This window comes from Cucumis melo, chromosome 9 (assembly GCF_025177605.1).
Source record: "Cucumis melo cultivar AY chromosome 9, USDA_Cmelo_AY_1.0, whole genome shotgun sequence".
In the NCBI taxonomy this organism is placed as follows: Eukaryota; Viridiplantae; Streptophyta; class Magnoliopsida; order Cucurbitales; family Cucurbitaceae; genus Cucumis; species Cucumis melo.
In genome coordinates, this window is record NC_066865.1 from 15613207 (window position 1) to 15634901 (window position 21695).

Here is a 21695-nt window from a genome sequence, read left to right on the forward strand (position 1 = left end):
CATTGCAGGTGAATTAGGTATTATTGTGTGCATTGAGTAGTAGGCATTATAGCTAGTGTGCAAGCCATTTTTTTATTTTTTACAATATACGATGACGAACATTTCCGGACGTAATTCGACTCAAATAATATCGGTTTTGCCGTCATAAAAACTATTATAAATACGACATGAAATGAATCTTTAAAAACGACATTAAATGTGTCTTTAATGTCGGTTTAAAAAACGACATTAAATGTGTCTTTAATGTCGGTGGAAAAACGACATTAAATGTGTCTTTAATGTCGGTGGAAAAACGACATTAAAGATGTGCGACATTAATGTCGGTTTAAAAACGACATTAAAGACAGCTTTAATGTCGGTTATAAACCGACATTAAAGATGAACCGACATTAAAGACCTTCAATAACACCTTCAAAGATGTCGGTTTATAACCGACATTAAAGGTCGGTTTATAACCGACATTAAAGACATCTTTAATGTCGGTTATAAACCGACATTAAAGCCCAACCGACATTAAAGGCCTTTAATAACGCTTACAAAGATGTCGGTCGCCAAGTGACATTAAAGGCCTTTAATGTCGGTTTTAAAACGACATTAAAGGCCAAATTTCTTGTAGTGTGAATCATAATATCTCGTTCTAAATGTTGGCATCATCATCATTGAACTAATGTAACCAGTCTCGCTCTGTGTTTGTGTTTTCTTTGAACTGGTGTAGGTACAATAAGTACAACGTACGTATAGTGTATGTTATCAATGTATCGCTCGTTACCGTTGCATATATTTAAGACCTACTGTGGATCATCTGTAACATCCTAAGTCTAATGTTGTTTGATCTCTGTAAAATATTAAAATGAACTACTTCTCCCTCTCTCCCCAATATCTATGCTCACCCTTTTACCACTCCCTACACACTGCACATACATACATGTAACATGCACACATATATTGATGTCAAATTTTGGTCAAAGAAAATGTGCTACCCTCATGTTACATGATCAATAGTGTCTAAGTCAGTAAGGAAATTGAATATTAGAGAATAAATTAGAAATTATTACATAACTCATACGGAACCATTATAGGGGATTTGAGTAGGATTTATTTTGATCCTACCAAAATTGGGATATGAATTTCTTAATCTCTAGCTAGTAGGCTAGAATCAACTTTGATATCATCTTTACTTTTCAACTTTATTGGCTCTTCAACAATATTAATATGACTAATGATTCTAAAAGGGGTCTTTTAAAAAATATAACGAAGAGGTAAAATATTTACACTGTATAGAATAATTCTAAAAACGAAAAAAACCCACGACCCACAATGAAAAATACAAAAAATGTCCCGTCAATAACGCGCGTAAAATATTTGGTACACAATCGTTTAGATTTGGTTATTGTTTGGTACACGATCGTTTAGATTTGGTCGTCGTTTACCAAATCTAAACGATTTATTTTTTCAATTTGATTGTTAAATTTGTTTACACGATCGTTTAATTGGGTTACACGATCATTTAGACTTGATCGTTTAGATTTAGTTACATGATTGTTTAGATTTGCTAAAAGATTTTTTTTTCAAGGTAAGCGATCATTTAAATTTGGCTAAACGATTTTTTTTAATTCTTTCAAAATGATTTTTTTAAAATTCTTTTTATACCCAATCTTTGAGATTTGGTTACCCCAAGTCTAAATGACATAAAAAAGAGAAGGAAAAGAAGAAAGACGATGCACACAACCAAAAAAAAAGAAAAAGAAGAAAGATGATGCGAGAAAAAAAGAGAAAAAGAAGAAAGAGTATAGAAAGAAATCAGATTTGGGACGTAAAAAAAGAAGAGGAAAAGAAGAAAGACGATTCGCAGCGGAAAAAAAACAAGACGATGCACGCAACCAAAAAAAAGATAAAGAAGAAAGATGATGCGAGAAAAAAAAAAAGAGAAAAAGAAGAAAGAGTATAGAAAGAAATTAGATTTGGGACGTAAAAAAAGAAGAGGAAAAGAAGAAAGACGATTCGTAGCGGAAAAATAAAAAGAACAGTAAAGTAGGAAGATGATTCGTGGAGAAAAAAGATGGAAGGGCAAACCTGAAATATTTAAAAAATGACTAACTTTATGCTCTTTGTTACACGGGCCATAAAATTTTAATAGTTTGTTATATTTACGAAAGTTTCCCATTCTAAAATGGTTAAATCATATTTTTAAAAAAATTATTTTAAAACATATATATAATAGTTAAAAATTAAAATTTATATTTTTCCAAAATTAAGTAATTAAAAAATGATAAAAAAAAATGAAATGGGGAAAGTGAAGAAAATGGATATTATGAAATGGGGTAGGTGGGCAGAAAAGGGCAAGTCTCAAATACTCGCCTACTTCTTCAACTTTTTTCTTTTCAAAATAGAGGACGAGTGTTGAGTGCTCGACCTTTTCTTTTTTTTTTTTTTTTTGGAAAATGCATTATTTTTCTAAATAGTTTTTAAAGTGCACTATTTGGCTAATAAGCTTTTCAAACAACCTTATTTTAATAAAATATCTTATACATGACCATTAATCATTTTTGCACTTCATTATTATTATTTTAGTCTTGTTTGTTATTTGTCTAGTTTTGAATGGATTTGCAAATGGAAATCTTGGTAGCTCTCAATCTAATCAACCTATAAATGGATCAAATTCTTCTAGAAGCCGAAAGCATGAAGAGGCAACACTAGAAGAGGACATTTGGATTTTGGACAAGCTCAAAACACTGGTTGAGGAAGCACTACAAGAAAAATGGCATTCTATGACACTTCATTAATACTAAAATTGAGAGGAAACATGAAACAATTGTCATAAAATGTTAAAAAGCGTTATTTTGACGGGAAAAAACACTGTTTTCAGAATTTATTTTTCCGTGACAGTTATTTTATGTCATAAAAGGGTTTAGGAATATAAAATAATTTTTTAAAATAAAAAATCCCAAAATTCCCAAATTCTCATGCCCTAAATTCTAAATCTCACGCCTAATTTTTCAAATTTGTTGTCGTCGTCTTCAACATCCAAAATACACCAAAATTCGTCGTCTTCGACGTCCAACCGAGTCTTCGACGTCCAACCAAGTCATTGATATCCACCTAGTCTTTAACGCGCACAGTCGACCGACTCTTCAACGCGCATAGTCCCACCATCACCACCAATCCCTTCGACGCCGCCGGTGAGTTCTTCACTTTCTTTTTTTATCTCTTCTCCCTTCCTTTATCTCTTCCCTAACAAAAGTTCTTCGCTTAAATAGGTATATTAGCATTTAGATAGCGAAGAAGATGCCATTTTTATATACAAATTTGTTTAGTTTACTCTATATAAATCTAAAGTGTTTGCAAATCTTGTCTGTTAGTAATACAAATTTGTTTAGTTTACTCTATATAAATCTCTTCCCTAACTGGTTGGTTAAGGCAAGAGCTCCCCAGGGGGAGAAATTTCAGGAGGTCAAAGACTCCTTGTCTCGTTTGAATCTCAATATTGTTTGTGAAGAGGCCCCATGCCCCAACATTGGAGAGGTCTCTCTCTTTTTCTCTCTATCCTCATTAGAACTTAACAAAAGCTTATTATAGTTAACCTAGAGCACCATTCTCGTAAGCTTGAGTTTATTATTAAGGAGTATGGTTAACAGTTACCTCAAAGTTGTGATTTTCTATTCGAAGTTGTTTTGGTTCTGTTTTTCAGTATATAGAATAGCTCATTATAGTTAACTTCATACACTAATTCATTTTAGACCTTGTGATTCGAAGAACTATTCTCAGAAGATTGAGTGTACTAAGGAGTATGGTTAACTGCTACTTAGAGTAGTGTTTTTTGATTTGAAGTTGTTTTGGATTTCTGTTTTTCAGTATGTGGATTCTGGTTTTTGTCAATGTGGGCAGCTCTTAATATTGTATTCATGACTGACTATTATATCCTCATGATCCTAATGTTTGGATAGTGTTGGAATGGGGGAGGGGATGGAATTGCAACTGCCACTTTAAAAAGAAATCATCTGAGCAAGGCATCATATGGATAAAAAGATATATTTTTGTGCACGAATAGTTACAATTTTTCGTAAGAGAATCAACCTTCTTTTTGCCTATTAAGAGTGAATATGGATCGATGTTTATTGAACTTGATCTTGCATTGATAATGTTGACATATATCTAATTGGCAGAATGCGTCTACATGGTTGTTAAGACTATTCTTCTTTTTCTTCTTTCTTTATTCCCTTTACCAAATAGTTAACAGAGAAAGTTCTCTATGTTCTCTTCTACTTGTTTTATTAATGGGTATAACTAATTTTTGATACTATTGAATTTTTCTTTTTGTATTGTCTTTTAGTGTGGATTACATCGTCTTAACAACTGTAGACCGTGATGATATTCCTAATGGAGGAAGTGGGCATTTTGCTCAAACAGTTAAAGCAATGAAGGTTGCATAGATTTTTCTACAATAATTTTTGTCTCTTTATTGATAAACTGAATTGTTGAAGGTTTCTTGGAAAAGTTACTAGAAGTCTGATTAGTCTTAGTGAATTTATTACGTAGGAACTTAAGCTTGGGACAATTTATTACGTAGGAACTTAAGCTCGGGATAATGGTTGAATGCTTAACTTCTGATTTCCGAGGTGACTTAAAGGTTGTGGAGACTCTTGTTCACTCAGGGTTAGATGTATTTGCTCACAATATTGAGACTGTGAAATGGCTTCAAAGAATTGTTAAAGATCCTCGAGCTGGGTAAGTTGTGTTACCAATTAACTTTGTTTCAATTCTGTCTCTAGACTTGAGTGTGTATTTGAGTTCTAAATCCATAAAATGTCTTTTAATGACATATCAAGTGATAGTTCGGAGTGCAGTGAAGAGCATCATGCCACAGGACATCAAGGGATGGTTATCTTAGGACTTGATAGTTTGGCATAGAAATTATTTGTAGTAACTTGCTTCCATTGATTTGTGTAAGTTATAAAAGTTTATAATGGTAATGTTTCTGCATTGTTCTTTTAATAACTGTGTTGAAAAATACAGGCTGTTACATTGGTAGTTTTCTCCGCCGGTCATTGAAGTTGTTCAAAGTTTGCTCATTGATACTATGTAAGTCGTTCTTTATTTTTTTACATTCAAATTTAGGTATCGTAATAGTATTTTTTTTCAAGTTGATTTTATGATTTGGCAAATATTTCAAAGTTACTCTTTGGGAATTTTGTTGCATTGTAGATTTATCATCTTTTTGCACATGCCTGTTATAGATGACTTCAAACTATCCTATGTCTTACAAACGTAGTGTAGCATATTCATCTTTTCATGTTGAACGACATTCCAGGGCGTAATTGTCACTTGAGCTATTCTTTTGTTTGTGCTTCATTTTTCAAGAGTCCTGTGAAGATGACCCTTCAGTGTCCTTCTAAGATAGGGCAAGGTACAAAGATAGGGCAAGGTACAGTTGATAAGATACCATGGATGAGATGTATGTGAAATTAGTTGGTGTTTTTTTTAATACAAAAACTGAGGAGTTATATGGTTTTAATTTGAATGTTCTCATTGTTGTATTATCGTTTAGTCTAACTTTTTTGACTTAAAATGTAGAAGATGTTAGAAATTATAAAGAACTTTTAATTTCAGCCATCGAGAGATAAAGTACATGTAAATTAAGCTAATGGAACCATGTAAACTAAGCTAATCTTCCATTCTATTGGTGTTTTCTATATTGGTTTACAAACAGGAGGAAATTAGGAACCAACTTCAAAGGTTGGAGACTGACCTTATTACTTTAAATGAAAAGTCAAGTGCTGCAATCTCTCAAATTGAGAAATACTACGAGGCAAGACGAGAAGCTAACCGGAGATTGGATACTCAATATCAACATAAGATGTATGTTTTCTATTAGTTTTGTTTGGTGTTTTGTCATCTTGCTTAATTCTAGGAATCATTGTGTTACATACCTTTAGTTAATTTTTCATGAACTCTTTTGTAAAGAAGAGATTTGTATGTCATATATTCTCTATGGTGTAGTTACGTTCACCAAGTGATGAAGTTGAAGGCACTTTTATAATTGTAAAATAGAAGTTAATGCATTGAATACCACCATAGCACTTTTATGTTTACATTTTTCTTGTGTCCCTCCTATTTTTAACAATGTAATCCCCCCACCATAAAAGTTGAAGGCACTTTTATAATTGTAAAGTATACTTGGCATTTGTGAGAGGTGGATCAATAAGATGACAATTGTCTGTAAAAGAATTGTATCTCTTCATGTTATAGGAGCAAGGTTTAGAGCTGATATTTCTCTGTTCCATCGGATCACATTAAAACACCTCCAAGATTCCACAGTGGAAGACATTTGTTTTTTAGATCCTCTATTTCATTTCAAAAGAGATTTCTGTTTTTTCTTTTTTCAGGATCGTATATAGTAGAAAGCCACCAGTTTGTACCATTTTAATAACAAATATTTGTCGAGATGGAAAAATGTCCTTCAATAACATTTTTGACAGAATGTCTCAAGTCATCCCACATTACATTTGATACTAAATGAACTCCATAAAGATTTAATGATCTTCTTAGACACACACATAAGTTTCGTTTCAGTCAGGATCACAAAGTCAGGCATGTAGGCAGAAATAAGAGAATTTATTTGGGCTCGATTATGGGTCAAGCTTAGCCCTTGAACATTCCATGATAAGAGTTTCATGGGTAATAATATTCCCCAAAATAGACTGATTCACATCATGATTTACATCAACATTCTCAACACTATTGCTTACAAAATTAACATTTGCAATATATTCAAAGTTAAAATTCGGCTTTTATTTGGATTAACATTTGAGCCAATCAATCAACTTTTGTTTGAATTTCTTTTTTTCTTCGTTGCCTTTGTCTTCCATTTCTCCTTGATCTCTAACAATCATGGGCCTTACACTGTCTTCAAGAATGTCCGAATGTGTGAGAGTTGGTGGGGATGGGGATAAAAAAGTCCCTTCTGGGCTTGAAACCATTCCATCAGATAAAGGAGAAATATGGCTTAAATCAACTACCAACTCTATTTCTTTTAGTTTGCTCATTTTCTCCTTTCTTTATTTCTTCTTCATTGTTTGAGGTTTCCAGATCCACTTTTGCTTCATTCAAAGGAGAATGCTTTTTGGCCTTATAAATCTGCTTTGATTTTTCCTTTTTCATCCTATTTGATTTGGCAATACTGTTGCATCATCAATGAAATTGTATTGCTCAGCTTGATTGTTAAACTCATTGAAACTAACAGCCGCTTTTCTTGTGAAGGTTCCATGTATTCTAGGACTCCTTTCCTTTAACCATCTGCTCTCAGTGTTTGTGATAGTTTGAATGATAAAACAGTTACCTTCTTCATCTATCAGTCTTGTAGTGGTTGGAATGAACCTCGAATAGTTATAGTGAATCTTAATCACAATTTCAATTAAATCAAATTTGTTCTTTTTCTCACTTGCAACATCGACATAGCCTCCACATGCATCTCCAATCTTAGTGAAAGAGTTACTGTCTAAGCATGAAGGGGGATACCTCTCAATCGAATCCATCCTCCATAACTTGGTATGAGCTTTGGGGACACATGTAGATTTTGATTCCATTGTTCAAACTTAACGTAGAAGTTGCCCATAGTGGTACATCCACTATAAGAAATTGGGAGTTCTCGATGCACTAAATGGCGTTAGGAAGAAGGAAGTCGAGATAGATACCTATTTTTGATGTCGTTTTGCATACGTCGGGACTCGTCGAAAACATTATTTTAATATTACGTTATCCCGATGTTTTACGAAGGGCGTCAGAAAACAAAAAGACATTTCCGACATCTAAGTTTAATGCGTCGGAAATAGTTCACAATTGAAATAAATATTTAACTCATCCCAACGCCTCATGCAAGCTGTTGGGAATGGTGACACATGTTCCCGACGATTCTAGTCCGACGTCAAAAATTGGTAACATATTTCCCGACGACTTGCATAGGCATCGAAAAACACTTGAATATTAATTTTGTCAGAGGAGGGGTTCTTGAAAGCTCATGCATGGCGTCGGAAAATATGTTATCCATTATATTTATGACGCCATTAGTGACGCATCGGGAATAGTTTGGAACATTTTTTATGCGTCACTAATGGCATCAGATAAATGGTGGAACTCCCGTCACCTTCGTGGTGTGTCAGGAGTTCTCCTATATATTTCGTTTTAGTTCTGTGAAAAACAAAACTGAAACGAAGGAAAGAGGAGAAGAGAAGAGTCGATCGTAGCCCTTGCAGCGCCCAAGCTCCCCCTCGTCATCGTCTGCCTCACCCCCATCGCTCCTCGTCACCGCGTGTCATTCTTCCTTTTCTAATAAGTTTAGTTTTGGAATGTGGGTTGAAAATTGGGGGGAGGGGGGTTATTTGAGAAATTGGGTTGGGGAATTTAAATTTTGGTTCCAAATTTTGAAAATTTGAGGATGAAAGTTAATTGAATGGAATGGAGAGGGGGGTGGAATTGGAATTTTAATTTTTTTTTTTTTTGGAGGGGGTTCAATTTGAATTTTGAAAGGGTTGAACTTTTTAAGGAGGTGAGGTAGGTTTAATTGAATATTTGAAGGGGATGGGTTGAAAATTTAAGAAGGGGTTGAGGATGAAATTTTGAGAGGGGAGGGGGCTAAGAGTTATTGCTGTTTTAAAAATTTTGTAATGTGTTAAAATTCATTTTGGCTATTCTACAGTTATGGTGCCTTTAGTTCAATCCTAGGAGTTTATTTATTAGTAATTTTGAAACGACAGAGAGAGAATTTGTTCCGTCCAGAATTTGTCCAATTTTAATCGACGGAGATTTTATTAATATAATCAACTCAATTTAGTTGTTATTCGACTATAATCCAACACACAAAATTTTTAAATTGAAAAAACTACAAATTTAACTTTTCATACATGTTAGATTTATACCTAAAACATCATCTTAATTTGATAGTTTCAATCCAATTTGGAGTTTTTAACGAATGAACAATTAAATTTATATTTTTTTCAACATTCAATTGTTTTAGTTATTCAATAATTCTATTTACACATTATTGTTTTATAAATGAGCGTAGTTGCTGAGACATAATCACAATTAAATTACCAAGAAAAACAAATTAAAAAAAAGAACACACACACACAAATTCAATCCATCCAACTATTAAATATTCAAAAGTACACCAACACACAATCATAAGCTTCACAATCTCAAATTCTTGAAAGCCCAGTACCATTTTCTTCGACACAAAATTAAGATCACACTAAAAAACAGAACATAGAAATTGAAAACAACTCTCATATCCCATGCCCTAAAAGATAGCCAAATTTGTTGTTGAATATGGAAACACTTGATACATACATACGTACGTACATATATATTTATATATATATATATATATATATATATGTATATGCTTCCCTATTCAAGTCCAAGGTTCTTTCTCATGGAGGTGATAAAGTTATAAATCTTATCAGGGCAAGGAAGAACACTTGAAACAGTGTCCTTTTGCAAACACCTCTTTTCCCAAGCTGAGAATTTAGGGCAACATTCTTCCACTTTGAAGTTCCCAACTTTCTCATAAGCATAGAACCAACTTGTGAATGGGATTGCTATCACATCCACAATCCCAAACTTTTCACCTCCAAAGAAATCTTTGTCCCCTAAAGCTTCTTCCAATTGCTTCAAAATCTCTATCAACTCTTTCTTGGCTTCCTCTTGCTCTTCTCCGTTGCTTCTCCAAATCTTGGAACCCACATCAAATACCTTACCCAAAAAAAATAATTTGAAATTTTTTATTCTTGAAAGTAAAAACATATGAAATGTGTGTAACTCTAGCTAGGCAGAGAGAACAAGAGTGTTGAATTTATCACTTATTTCACAACCTATCATGATGGTTCATAACCCATTTAAGAGATGTTCGATAACTATTTGGTTTTTATTTTTAATCTTTTAAATATTAGTTCAATATACTATTTAAAAACTAAAAAAAAAAAAGTGGGTTTCTAAAAATTTTGTTTTTATATTTAGAATTTGACTAAGAAGTTAGTGCTTTTGAAAAAGACAGAAAAACTATTGCTCAAGAAGTTATATGGCATATGCATAATTTTAAAAAATACAAACACAAAAGCCAAATAGTTATTACGCATGATTTTTATTATTATCTATTCAATTATCTAGGTAATTAGATATCGACTGGCTATGACTATGGCAGATTGCATTTATAACAAGCGCGTAATTATGAGGGTTAGAGAAAATAATAATTGATATTTCCAAGTTTGAAGTTAAATCAAAACCTTTTCTTTTTTCTATAGGAAGAAATTAATCAAAAACTAAGCGCACACAAATAGGTAAATTTCAATCATTTATGCCCCCATTTGATATTTAAAAAAAAAAAAAAAAAAAAAAAAAAAAAAAAAAAAAAAAAAAAAAAAAAAACATTGAAAACCATGCCTATGCCTTGGATAGTCAGAGTTTTTGGTCTAACCCAATTTCAAATGCAATTTTATAATTTAAGAAATGTAATTCTAAAATGAATGTTAGCAATGAGTTTTGAAGTGCATCTTAAAGTCGTCATTTCAAACATGATCTAAAATACTTTAAGAGAATTATGAAAACAAACAAACTAACCTTTTTGTCGATGTAGTCAATCCAGAACCGAGCTTGAGCTCTCTCGTAGGGCGAGGAAGGAAGAAGTGGGGAAGAAGAAGGCCATGTCTCATCAATATAGCTAACAATAATGGAGCTTTCATTCAATGGCTTACCGTTATGTAAGAGAACAGGCACTTTCTTATAAATAGGGTTAGATTTGAGCAACAACTCACTTTTCCCACCTTTGGAACCAAACAAATCCTCTTCCTTACTCTCATAACTCACTCCCTTCTCACTCAAAGCAATCTTAACCCTATTGCAAAATGGGCTAAGCGAACAGTCCAAAATTATAACCTCCTCTTTTGACATCTTCAAGATTTTCCCTTTTTCTCCCCTCTAAAAAGGCTCCTCTCTTTTTCTATCTCTCTCTCTTTGGGTTAGCACTTTGGCTCCTTGTAGATTGTGAAGCAAGATGATGATGTTTATATAGTGATGTGTAGATTTCACATGGTTGGTTTGTACATCTTTTGATTTTATTCTTTTTCTTTTTTGATCTAATTTATTTTATTGGGATGAACAAAAGACAGGGATGAGAAAATTAGAACATTTGGTCCCTTGGATTGCTCAAATTTAAACTTATTTATTTAATTATTTTCTAATTATGATTGTGATTCTCGTTCAAGACAACCAAAACGTTGTTACAAAAACATTGGAGTAATTGATATATATTGGAGAGTATAGCTAGGGACGGCTCAACAAGGAAAATTAGTATAAGCATAGTTTACAAAGTCTCAATAATGAAAGAAAGTATATAATCAACTTGACTTGCCCCTTTTTGTTTTATTTTTATATTAATAATGCTTCCAAAGAATTGAGTTTAACAATGTGATAAGAGTTGATATAATTTTCAAGCTCTCTTTTGTGTTATAAATAAATGGGATTTCCAAGACTTTCTAAGCACATATAAATGAATATATATACTATGTTTATATAAATTTTTAACCAAGTCATATGAAGTGGGAGAATTTTTTATATATTTTGTAGGTTGTTAATGTTCTGTATTTTATTAAATTAAAATATAAGTATTTACAATTCGGTTATAAAATGTATTCATATATATAGAGATCTTACATTTATAGTACAATATAAATAGACATCTCAACTATGTTGAAATGTGGATGAAAATATTGTCAGATTATAGATAAATACGGACCAAGAAATTTAAAGAAATTATTTACATTAATAAATGAATGTTATGGAAAAAAATTAAAACATTTATTTATTCTACTATATTTAAATTAGTGATTTTATGTTGTTTATTTGTTATGTTTCATGGACTTTTTACCGATATAATGAAAATGTTTATTCAGTATCCTTATATAACATAACAATATCGGAAAACTTGAAAAATGAAGAAATATGGACAAATTGTCCACTATTTATGTGTCACGATTTGATTTTGAAAAAATAAAAATAAGTAATAGTAAATAAGCAAAAGATGATGAAGAAAAATTTAAAAATGGACACAACCATTTCAGGAGCACTTATATATAAAAAATAATTAGGGTTATGGGGCGATTATTTGAATGGTTAGTTGCATAAGCGGCAAAAAAAAGTCTAAAATAATAACATATATAGCACAAGGATAATAAATAATTGTATATATAGCACAAAAAATGGTAAGAGACTGAAATATCCACATCCAACCACCATTGGTTGCGTTTTTTGCCAAATTTTTCAAATTAAAAACTATCACTTGTAACATCAATTAGTGATAACAACTATCATTGATAATATCTACCCTAATAACTTTTATTAGTGATAGTAAATGTCACCGGTAGCATCTATCACTAATAATGCTATCAGTGATATATATTATTGTTAATAGCTTTTAATTTGAAAAATAATTATTTTACACGCTTCTTCTCAATTTTTTCATGTTGAAAGCTAAAACTAATAGCTACAATTAGTAAATATCACTACTACCTATTATCGATTGTTATCACTAATAGCTATTATCAGTCATAACTTGTCACCATTACAAGTATTTTTTTCCTAATTTTCTTAAATTGAAAGCAATCACATTGGTAGCAATTAATATTTGTTATTGTGAGACTCTGAACGTGATCTACCCTTACGCAAAAAGACCTCATTCGGTGAAGACAGTCTACGTGATAAAAACTACTGTGTGATGAGAAAAGACTATATCGAGATCCTTGTCGCGATAGAAGCTTACTTCACTATCAAGTAGTTGACGTCATCCTTGCATAGGAAGGTCGATTAACTAATTTGACCTTGCTGCCCAATTGAATTTAGGATAAGGAGATGGCAGTAACACGTGGCATTATGGCATTGGTTGACCCTCACTGTCGAGCAGAAATCATCATTTCTGCATGGAAAATATCACTAAAAAAACTTATAAATAGGTGAAGTCTGACAATTGTAAAGCTCATTTTACTTTATGCGCATTTAAGAAAGAACTAAGAGAATTTCCGAGATTTCCAAAGATTTTCAGAAGCTTGAATTCAACAAGTAGTGCAAGGAAGAGCAAGAGGTTTGGGGCTAAGGAGTAGGCAAAGAAGCTAACTTGTTTGTGAGTGGTCCTTGTTTGAAATGTTTTTAAAAAACAAAAAGATTTCCCAATGTGTTTAAATCCTTTATTATGTTTCCATTGAAACCTTGAGATATATGATTTCTATTATGCTTTCCAAAGGCATGTGATTTATAAATGTATAAGTTTTGATGTGAATTGAAATGAGGAAGTGAGATGATCCTTGTACCCTATGTGACGAGATGTCTCACACTTGTTGTGCATTTTGATGTGGGATGCCTTATCCTTGCTGTATAATGCATCCCTATGTGACGAGATGTCTCACACTTGTTGTGCATACGTTCAAATAACTTACTGATTTGAACATATTATTCGTATGATAGGTTTTGTTGCTGATAGTATAAATGAAACTGATGCAATTGTAACTATTGTTCAAATAACTTACTGATTTCAAGTTATGCTATCAATATTTATCATTTAGACATTCAAAATTCAAGTTATTAGTGATAAATTTATGAAAAACATATTGACATATTAGGCATAATGTTAGTGATAGAAGTCACTGATAGCATGATATTCGTGATAAAAGTCATCAGTAATAGTATGAGAGGAAGGAAACTAAAGGATAAAATTGGCACTTTTAAAAAAATACCATATGACCGGTCAAAAATAGTTATTTTTGCAAATATTGTTCCCTTGTTCTATACATTATATTTATTTCCTAATTTGTGCTATTCGGTGAAATTTTCCTTGTTTTAACTAACAAAACTATATGAATAATTACCATTTATTTAGAAAAATTGTCAAAAATAGCAAATTTGACAATATACTTATAAAATATATTAAAATTTCATATTCTATCAATAATAGATACTGATAGACACATGTTTCTATCAGTGATATTGATAGACAGTAGTAAAATTGTATCAGTGTATCATTGATAGAATCCAAAATTTTGTTGTATTTTGTAAATATTTTAGTTTATTTTACTATATTTGAAAATGTCCATATTATTTATGGGTAATTGTTTTAACTAACAAAACTATTAAAACTATTTATAAATATAGTAGAATTTTATAGCGTTTTTCAAAAATATTACAAACCGGTAAAATATTTACAATGATTAGAACAATTTTGGAAACGAAAAAAACTCATAGGCTCACATTGGGAAATGCAAAAAATAGTCCAGCCAACACATGATTAACAAACCGGTAAAATACTACGATCTAAACGAGTGGCCTATGATCGTTTAGATCATGATACACAATCGTGTAGTTCTTTTTTAACGATTGGAAAAAAGGCTTCAAACTTAAATGATTGTGTTGACCATGCAAACAATCATGTTGATCATGGAACACATCGAGTTGATTATGGTAACCGATCGTGTAGTCCAATGTAAACGATCGTTAAAAACTTTAAATTTGGCAATCGTGTTGATCATGCTAAATGATCATGTTGATTGTAGTAAACGATTGTTTAGATCATGATACACAATCGTGTAGTTCTTGTAAATGATGGAAAATAGGCTTAAAATTTAGACAATCGTGAAATTTCTTCAAAGAATCTTGTGTAAAAAATGATGAAGATAAAATAGGAGATTTAAACAGAAGACTAAGTCATTTACAAATAGAAGAAAAAAAATATAGAATAGAAATGAAGAAATCGCAAAGAAGAAGAAGAAGAGAAGTGAAGAATCATCTGCAATATTCAGGAGCAAATCTAGAATTTATGAAAATACAATGGTGGTTTTTGTTACACATGCTGTAAATATTTTTTGGGTTTTTTTACATTTATGCAAATTATCTAGAATTTTATTTTATATCAATGATTGTTAATAATTGATAGACATTGGTAGATATTTACCAGTGTCTACCACTAATAGATAGTTACATTTTGCTATATTTATAAATAGTTTGATTTATTTTGCTATTTGAAAATAACTCATAGAATAATATAGAAATATTACAAATTTAAGTAATAAAAATATATTTAAAAAGAAAAAAAAATATCCCTATCAAAAATTAAGATAATATATAAATCTAAATAATAAAAATTATTAATATATAAATGTAGATGAATTGTGATAAATAATAATAATAATAATAAAAAAAAAAACTACTTACAAAATATAGCAAAAAAACCTCAAATAAACTATATAAAATTTGATGATTTTGCTATATTTTGTTAGTAGTTTCAATTTATTTGATATATTTGAAGATACCATGAAATATAGAATAGAAACGAAGTTCAACTTCAAAAAACAAAGGAAAGACCCATAAAATTTAGGAGAAAAACCTTCATTATTATACTCATTAAAATGGTAATAGAATTTGATGATGATACAATGACAAACCAACCAATTTGTACTTAAAATGATAGGTCTCATGTTTAAATCCTCACACCCTAAGCAGTATTTAAAAGAATTTTTCACCAAAAAAAAAAAAAGACTAGCCAATATATACTACTACAAATTTGGCCTTTCTTGACGTACTCGAATTTTGATTTCTTGATGGTCATGGATAAAAGACTATCAAGGAAAATATTTTTTAAAATATTTTTTTTGATGCAATGGTTATCTTGATGGTCTTGGTAAGAAAATATTTTTCTATTTTGTTATATTTTTTAAAAGACCCTTAAAAAAACTAATTTTGGTAAAATAATAGGAATAATAAGGGATATAGCAACGTTTTTAAAGATCATTTTGGAAAATGGCAAAACCGCTCTTTCTTTTGATTTTTAGCAAATGACACTTTTTGCACATGCATGGTATTTTATAAAATACCAAAATACTCACATTCCTGAACTGTAATTATTTCATCTCAACAGTGTAATTAATTTGTGTTATGCATTTATGAGCCTTTTAATTATTTTTGACGTGGTAAGATATAGCATTCATATCATAACTTCTTCTTGATATCTCGAGACTCAACTAATTGATTCAACGTTTTAACAACTTTATTCAATCATATTAATTTCAAAATAATCAAATGATTAGTTTTCATTTTAGAGGGTCTCAATAGATTTTATTTCAAAATAACCTTAATTAAATTTCAAAATAACAAAATTTTCTTTTCAAAATTGGAGAATCTCAACGATAGATTTTATATCAAAGTAACCTTAATTGAATTTTAAAATAACAAAATTATTAATTTTCAAAATTAGAGAATATCAACGATATTTTATAACAAGATAACATTAATGGGTTGAATCTCAAATTAACAAAATTATTATTTTAAATTTGGGAGAATCTCAACCATTGATTTATTTACCAATTATCTTAATTTAATTTTAAAATAACAAAATTATTATTTTTCAAAATTGAAGAATCCAACTATACATTGAATCTCAAAATAACCAAATTATTGTTTTGAATTTGGGAGAATCTCAACCATTGGTTTTATTTCAAAATAATATTAATTGAATTTCAAAATAACCAAATTATTACTTTTTGAATTGGAGAATCACAAAGATTGATTTTAAAACGGAATGGTAGAACCTCAAAATAACCAAAATATTGTTTAGAATTTGGGAGAATCTCAACTTCAAAATAATTTGGTTTTAATCTCAACCCTTAATAATTTGCAAATTAAAACTAGTTTTCATATTAAAGTTTCTTTTATTTTTTTAAATTTGAAGTTTTAAAAAGTAGTCAATGTCTTCATGCTTATGAATTTTTTTTATGGATTTAAATAGGTTGATTATATATATACTTGAAATTTTAATTTGTTTGAGATTAATAACAATGTTATCTTTCTACCATTAATAACAAAAAGAAAATGTTAAGAAACATAATAGGCATGAAAAAAATAACATTCACAAAGTAATATATATTTAAATAATTGTTTTAACCTGAAACTACAAAAATTAAATACGGTGTAACTATTTTTACAAATTAAATATATAAAATAATAAAATTTCATGTATATGTATAATCAACCTAATAAAATCCACGAGAAAAAAATTTAGAAGTTTTCGAACTTTTCACGAATAAAAAAGCTCAATATGAAAACTAATTTTAATTTTTTAATTGTCAAGGGTTGAGATTAGAAATTAAAATACGACCTTAGGATCTGTTCTATAGGTTGTACATGTGTCCTTGAGTTCTAAAGAGATAAGAAATTAGAGATTAAAACTAAGTTATTTTGAAATAAAATCAATAGTTGAGGTTCTCCAAAATTAAAATAATAATTTAGTTAGTGTGAGATTCTACCATCAGAGGTATTCCGTTTTAAAATAATATTTGAGATTCTTCAAATCGAAAAATAATAATTTAGTTATTTTGAAATTCAATTAAGCTTGTTTTATTTTGAAATTTAATTTCGTCGTTTTTGAAATAAAATCTATTTTTGAGATTCTCAGATTTTGAAAAATAATAATTTTGTTCTTTTGAAATTCAATTAAGATTATTTTGAAATAAAATATATTGTTGAGATACTCAAATTTTGAAAAATAATAATTTTGTTATTTTGAAATTCAATTAAGATTATTTTGAAATAAAATTTGTAAAGATTCTCCAAGATGAAAACAAATAATTTGATTATTTTGAAATTAGTATGATGGAATAAAATTGTTAAAACGTTGAATCAATTGGTTAAGTCCCAAGATATCACAAAGAAAGTTATGATATGGATTGTTATATTTTTATCGATAATTAAAAACTTATAACACAAATTAATTTTACTTTTACTGCATAAACAAAATAATTATTGTTCGAAAAGGTAAATATTTTGGTATTTTAAAAATATACAAAAGAAATATCATCGACTAAAAATCAAAAGAAAGAGGAGTTTTGTCATTTTATCCCTAAAAACATTGTTATCCCTTGTTATTCCAAAATTAAAATCTTCTATTAGACAATCAACCCAAATTCTCAACAAAAAAATTAAACTCATAACCAAACCCAATAATAATTAATGCTTTATCATTTTGTTATGTAGTTTTTTTTTAAAAAATAGATACACTACGTTCAATCTTTTCTTTTATTATCTTTTAACGATTGTTAAAATAAATAACAAACTACAAAATATATATTTAGCTTTTAAAAATTTGTTATTGGTCTTAGAACTTTATTAAAAATTCAATCATATTACTTAAAAAAAGATACAAATCACTTTGAACAGAACAATTTTGTTCATCTTCAAAATTTGAAAAAACAGAAAAAAGAATCGTTTAAATAGATAATCAAATGATTTAGATAAGATAGATCATGTATTTCATAAAATACTTGAAAAGAATATAAAACCAAATTTTATTTTATTCTGTCAGAAAAATTATACTACAAATTGCTTAAAATATTTTAAAAATATAGTAAAAATATCATATTATGTCAATAATAGACATTAACAGAATTGATACATTTTTTTATCAATATACTCGTAGACATTTATAAAAGTCTATCATTTGATAAAATCTGAAATTTTATTATATTTTGTAAAAAAATTTGATTTATTATATTATATTTAAAAATATCTTTTTTTTAATCTAAAAATTAGATATATCATACGATCTTTGAACTTTACTTTTAAACATTTCAAAGTTAATTATATTTTTAGTTCTAAAAAAAAGTTCAATTATACTCTTCTATTTTTCATATATCTTATGCCTAAAAACATAATTCAGTTTTTCTTTAATTAGAGAAATATCTAAAAGCTAATCCTAAATCAATTAGGGCTTAAAAAAAACTCTATATGAATTAAGGCTGCAATTCCTTTGTAAATATGACGATGAACAGTATATATTGAACTTTTTTTCCTTTTAAAAAGATGACATGAATTCTTTGAAAGAATGAAAAACTATCATTAAAAAAATGATAGTATTCAGTCATTTATTTTCTTATCAAATAATTTTGAAAATAATGAAAAACCATAGGTTAACATATATAAATTTCAACCTTAACAACATCTACAATTAACATTTCAATTAAATTAAAATCAAATCTGTACCAAAAACAGAAGTCTTATCTCAACAATAAAAACTATTATCAAATTGAAATTTGAATCTGTTGCCAAACATATAACTGTAACCCAAGGAAACAACTAATATTGGAAGGGATAAGAGAGCGAAGAAACGAGTTTTGAGAGTATCAATCCTTTATTTTGTTCTCAAACCTCCCGATTCCTCTCTTCTACCAATCTTCTAAAATAATGAAAAACCGTACATAAATTTTTTTAACAATGTCAAGCTAAGAGACGACACGTTCAATAATTTTCTCTTTCGGTAAAATAACCCGAACAGATGCAAAATAAATATAAGCCAAATTATCTTAACAAAAATAGATAATTTAACACAATAATTCTCAAATAAAAATCAAATTCATAACCAAACCAACAATAGTCTCCGAAGAACATAATAGAAAGAAAAATTGCAATACCAATCTTAAAACCATCTAGAACAATTTCAGAACCGAAATCTGAATTTTTTACTCTTATATATATATGTTGTCGAACCCCAACATTCGAAAAGAAAATTAAATAAAAGAAGGGACAAAATATAACCTTTACCTCAATTATTGTTGAGTGTTGGTGAAGGGTTGTAGTTGACGAAACAAAGTACGATAGCTGAGATAAAGAAGACGATTCTTGGCCCCAGTTCTATGAATATTTGTTTGAGTACAAAAATATTTGAGTTGTCTGAGCTTCAAACATCCAAGAAATTGCCCCAAGAACAAGAACAACCAATTGATTTTTGTATCTTCTTGAGATGTCACTGGCATTACACATTTTTCTTCATTGCACAAACTACAATTTGGTAAATTAGGATTTGTCCAACAACTTGGAGCTCTATCATGCATACTATCTATTTCTTCTTCAAAGAATCTTGTTATTTCATTAACCTTATTCATTAAATCATACTCCATTTCATACTTCATCTCACATTTTTTGCATATCACTTCCCCCTTGATTGTCATTATGTTGTTCACTTGAAGGTACTTGAGTTCGTGGACTACCGCTCTTCTGTCCGTCGACCATGGATATGGTGGCTCAATCCTTGTCATGTCGGCTCTCGTTCTACGTCGTCTCCGTTGTTGTTGTTGGTTGTTTGAAGTTTCATTGTTGGGTCGAGTGATTGCCTCGGATTCTTCGTTTGTAATTTGCGATGGCAATGTGGATGTGGGTGGCTGTGAATATTGGGGTGGTAGAGGAGGACGAAGAGACGGAAAACGGAGAGAAAGATCGAGATCAAGATTGGGGCTCATTTTCGACCTTTAGAAGGAGGAATTGATTCAAAAAATTGAGACATATGAGGTTTCTAATATTGTATTAAGATGAGGAAATTAAAATAATACCTATAGAAATAGATAAATCCGAATGAAATCTTTTTTTTTAGAACAAAAAAAATCTAAACAGCAGAATCTTTGTATTGTGTCAACTAAAAACTAAAATTACAATTGAAATTCTATCCTCTTTGATTAAAGAGGTTATGTAAATATGACAATTATAATATCATAAATTACACTTATACCCACATTTTAAAAATATGAAATTACGAAGCTATCCTTCAGTCATTTCATGTTTTTTTCTTCTCTTCACGTTTTAAATTTTCATCTTTTCCAATATATACGATTGATACACTAATATATATCATTGATACACCAATATGAATATTGATACACCTGATTTGTTTTGTCGATGTACTGCTCATACTTTTTTTTACTCTCTAATATTTCACTGATACATATTATTAGTTGAAAACACTTAATATGTTCTTGATACACTTGCTCAATTGTTGATATACTCAATCAATTAAATAAACTTGATGCACTAAGGATGATACACTTTATATATCGTTGATACACTTGTTATTGTTTGCTGATACACTTGATAAATTTAATATACTTAATCACTTGCTAAACTTCATTGATACATATTATTAGTTTGATACACTTGATATGTTGTTGATACAGTTGCTCAACTGTTGATATTCTCAATCAAGATTAAATAAACTTTGATGCACTAAGAATGATACACTTGATAGATTTAATACACTTAATGACTTGCTAAACTTCGTTGATACATATTATTAGTTTGAAACACTTGATATGTTTGTTGATACACTTGCTCAACTATTAATACACTCAATCAATTAAATACACATGATGCACTAAGCATGATACACTTTATGTATTGTCGATACAGTTGTTATTGTCTATTTACAATCTTAAGAACATGTTGAACATCATTACTCCCTATAGTCAACAAATTAAAACTGAAAGTTAAATACATGACTCAACCTGAATTTTAGTATGAATCAAGTTTACAAAAGAATCAAATGATGATATGACTCTATCAGCCAAAATACAAATTGTTTTGTAATCCACGTAGCAATGTTGCTCATCCCATTGACCACTCTGAAAAACAATTACTGTCAGCTTAACCATAACTACAATTAACTGCAACAATTTTGAGAAAATAAAAAAAGCACGTAGTAAGTGTATTAATCAACTAATACATATAATATCAGTACATCATACTACTGATATAAAAAACTAATACAAATTAAAAAAAAACAAAACCAAATGTAACTAAATAAAAACATAACGGATCTGCAAAGCTCCTTTCGGTAAAAGATATGA

At 29.6% G+C, this 21695-nt stretch overlaps 2 protein-coding genes across 2 annotated transcripts; both read right to left on the reverse strand.

The window, feature by feature from the left end:
* Nucleotides 1-9402: 9402 nt before the first annotated feature.
* On the reverse strand, nucleotides 9403-10941 carry LOC103501370 (glutathione S-transferase 3-like). Its single transcript, XM_008464943.2, has 2 exons — nucleotides 10612-10941; nucleotides 9403-9747 (listed from the first exon to the last, which is right to left on the reverse strand). The coding sequence occupies exons 1-2, from the start codon at nucleotides 10939-10941 to the stop codon at nucleotides 9403-9405; spliced, it is 675 nt and encodes a 224-aa protein (XP_008463165.1).
* An 8687-nt stretch (nucleotides 10942-19628) lies between these two features.
* Nucleotides 19629-20318, reverse strand: LOC103501397 (uncharacterized). The gene has a single exon (XM_008464967.1). It carries the CDS (start codon nucleotides 20316-20318, stop codon nucleotides 19629-19631), a length of 690 nt encoding a protein of 229 aa, XP_008463189.1.
* Nucleotides 20319-21695: the final 1377 nt, after the last annotated feature.

What these genes read in the sequence shown, in the direction of transcription:
- LOC103501370 (XM_008464943.2), bottom strand. Translation starts at nt 10,941, where the DNA reads ATGTCAAAAGAGGAGGTTATAATTTTGGACTGTTCGCTTAGCCCATTT. An exon ending in TTGACTACATCGACAAAAAG is followed by an intron (nt 9,748 to 10,611) that starts GTTAGTTTGTTT and finishes TTTTTGGGTAAG; the next exon opens with GTATTTGATGTGGGTTCCAA.
- LOC103501397 (XM_008464967.1), bottom strand. Translation starts at nt 20,318, where the DNA reads ATGAGCCCCAATCTTGATCTCGATCTTTCTCTCCGTTTTCCGTCTCTT.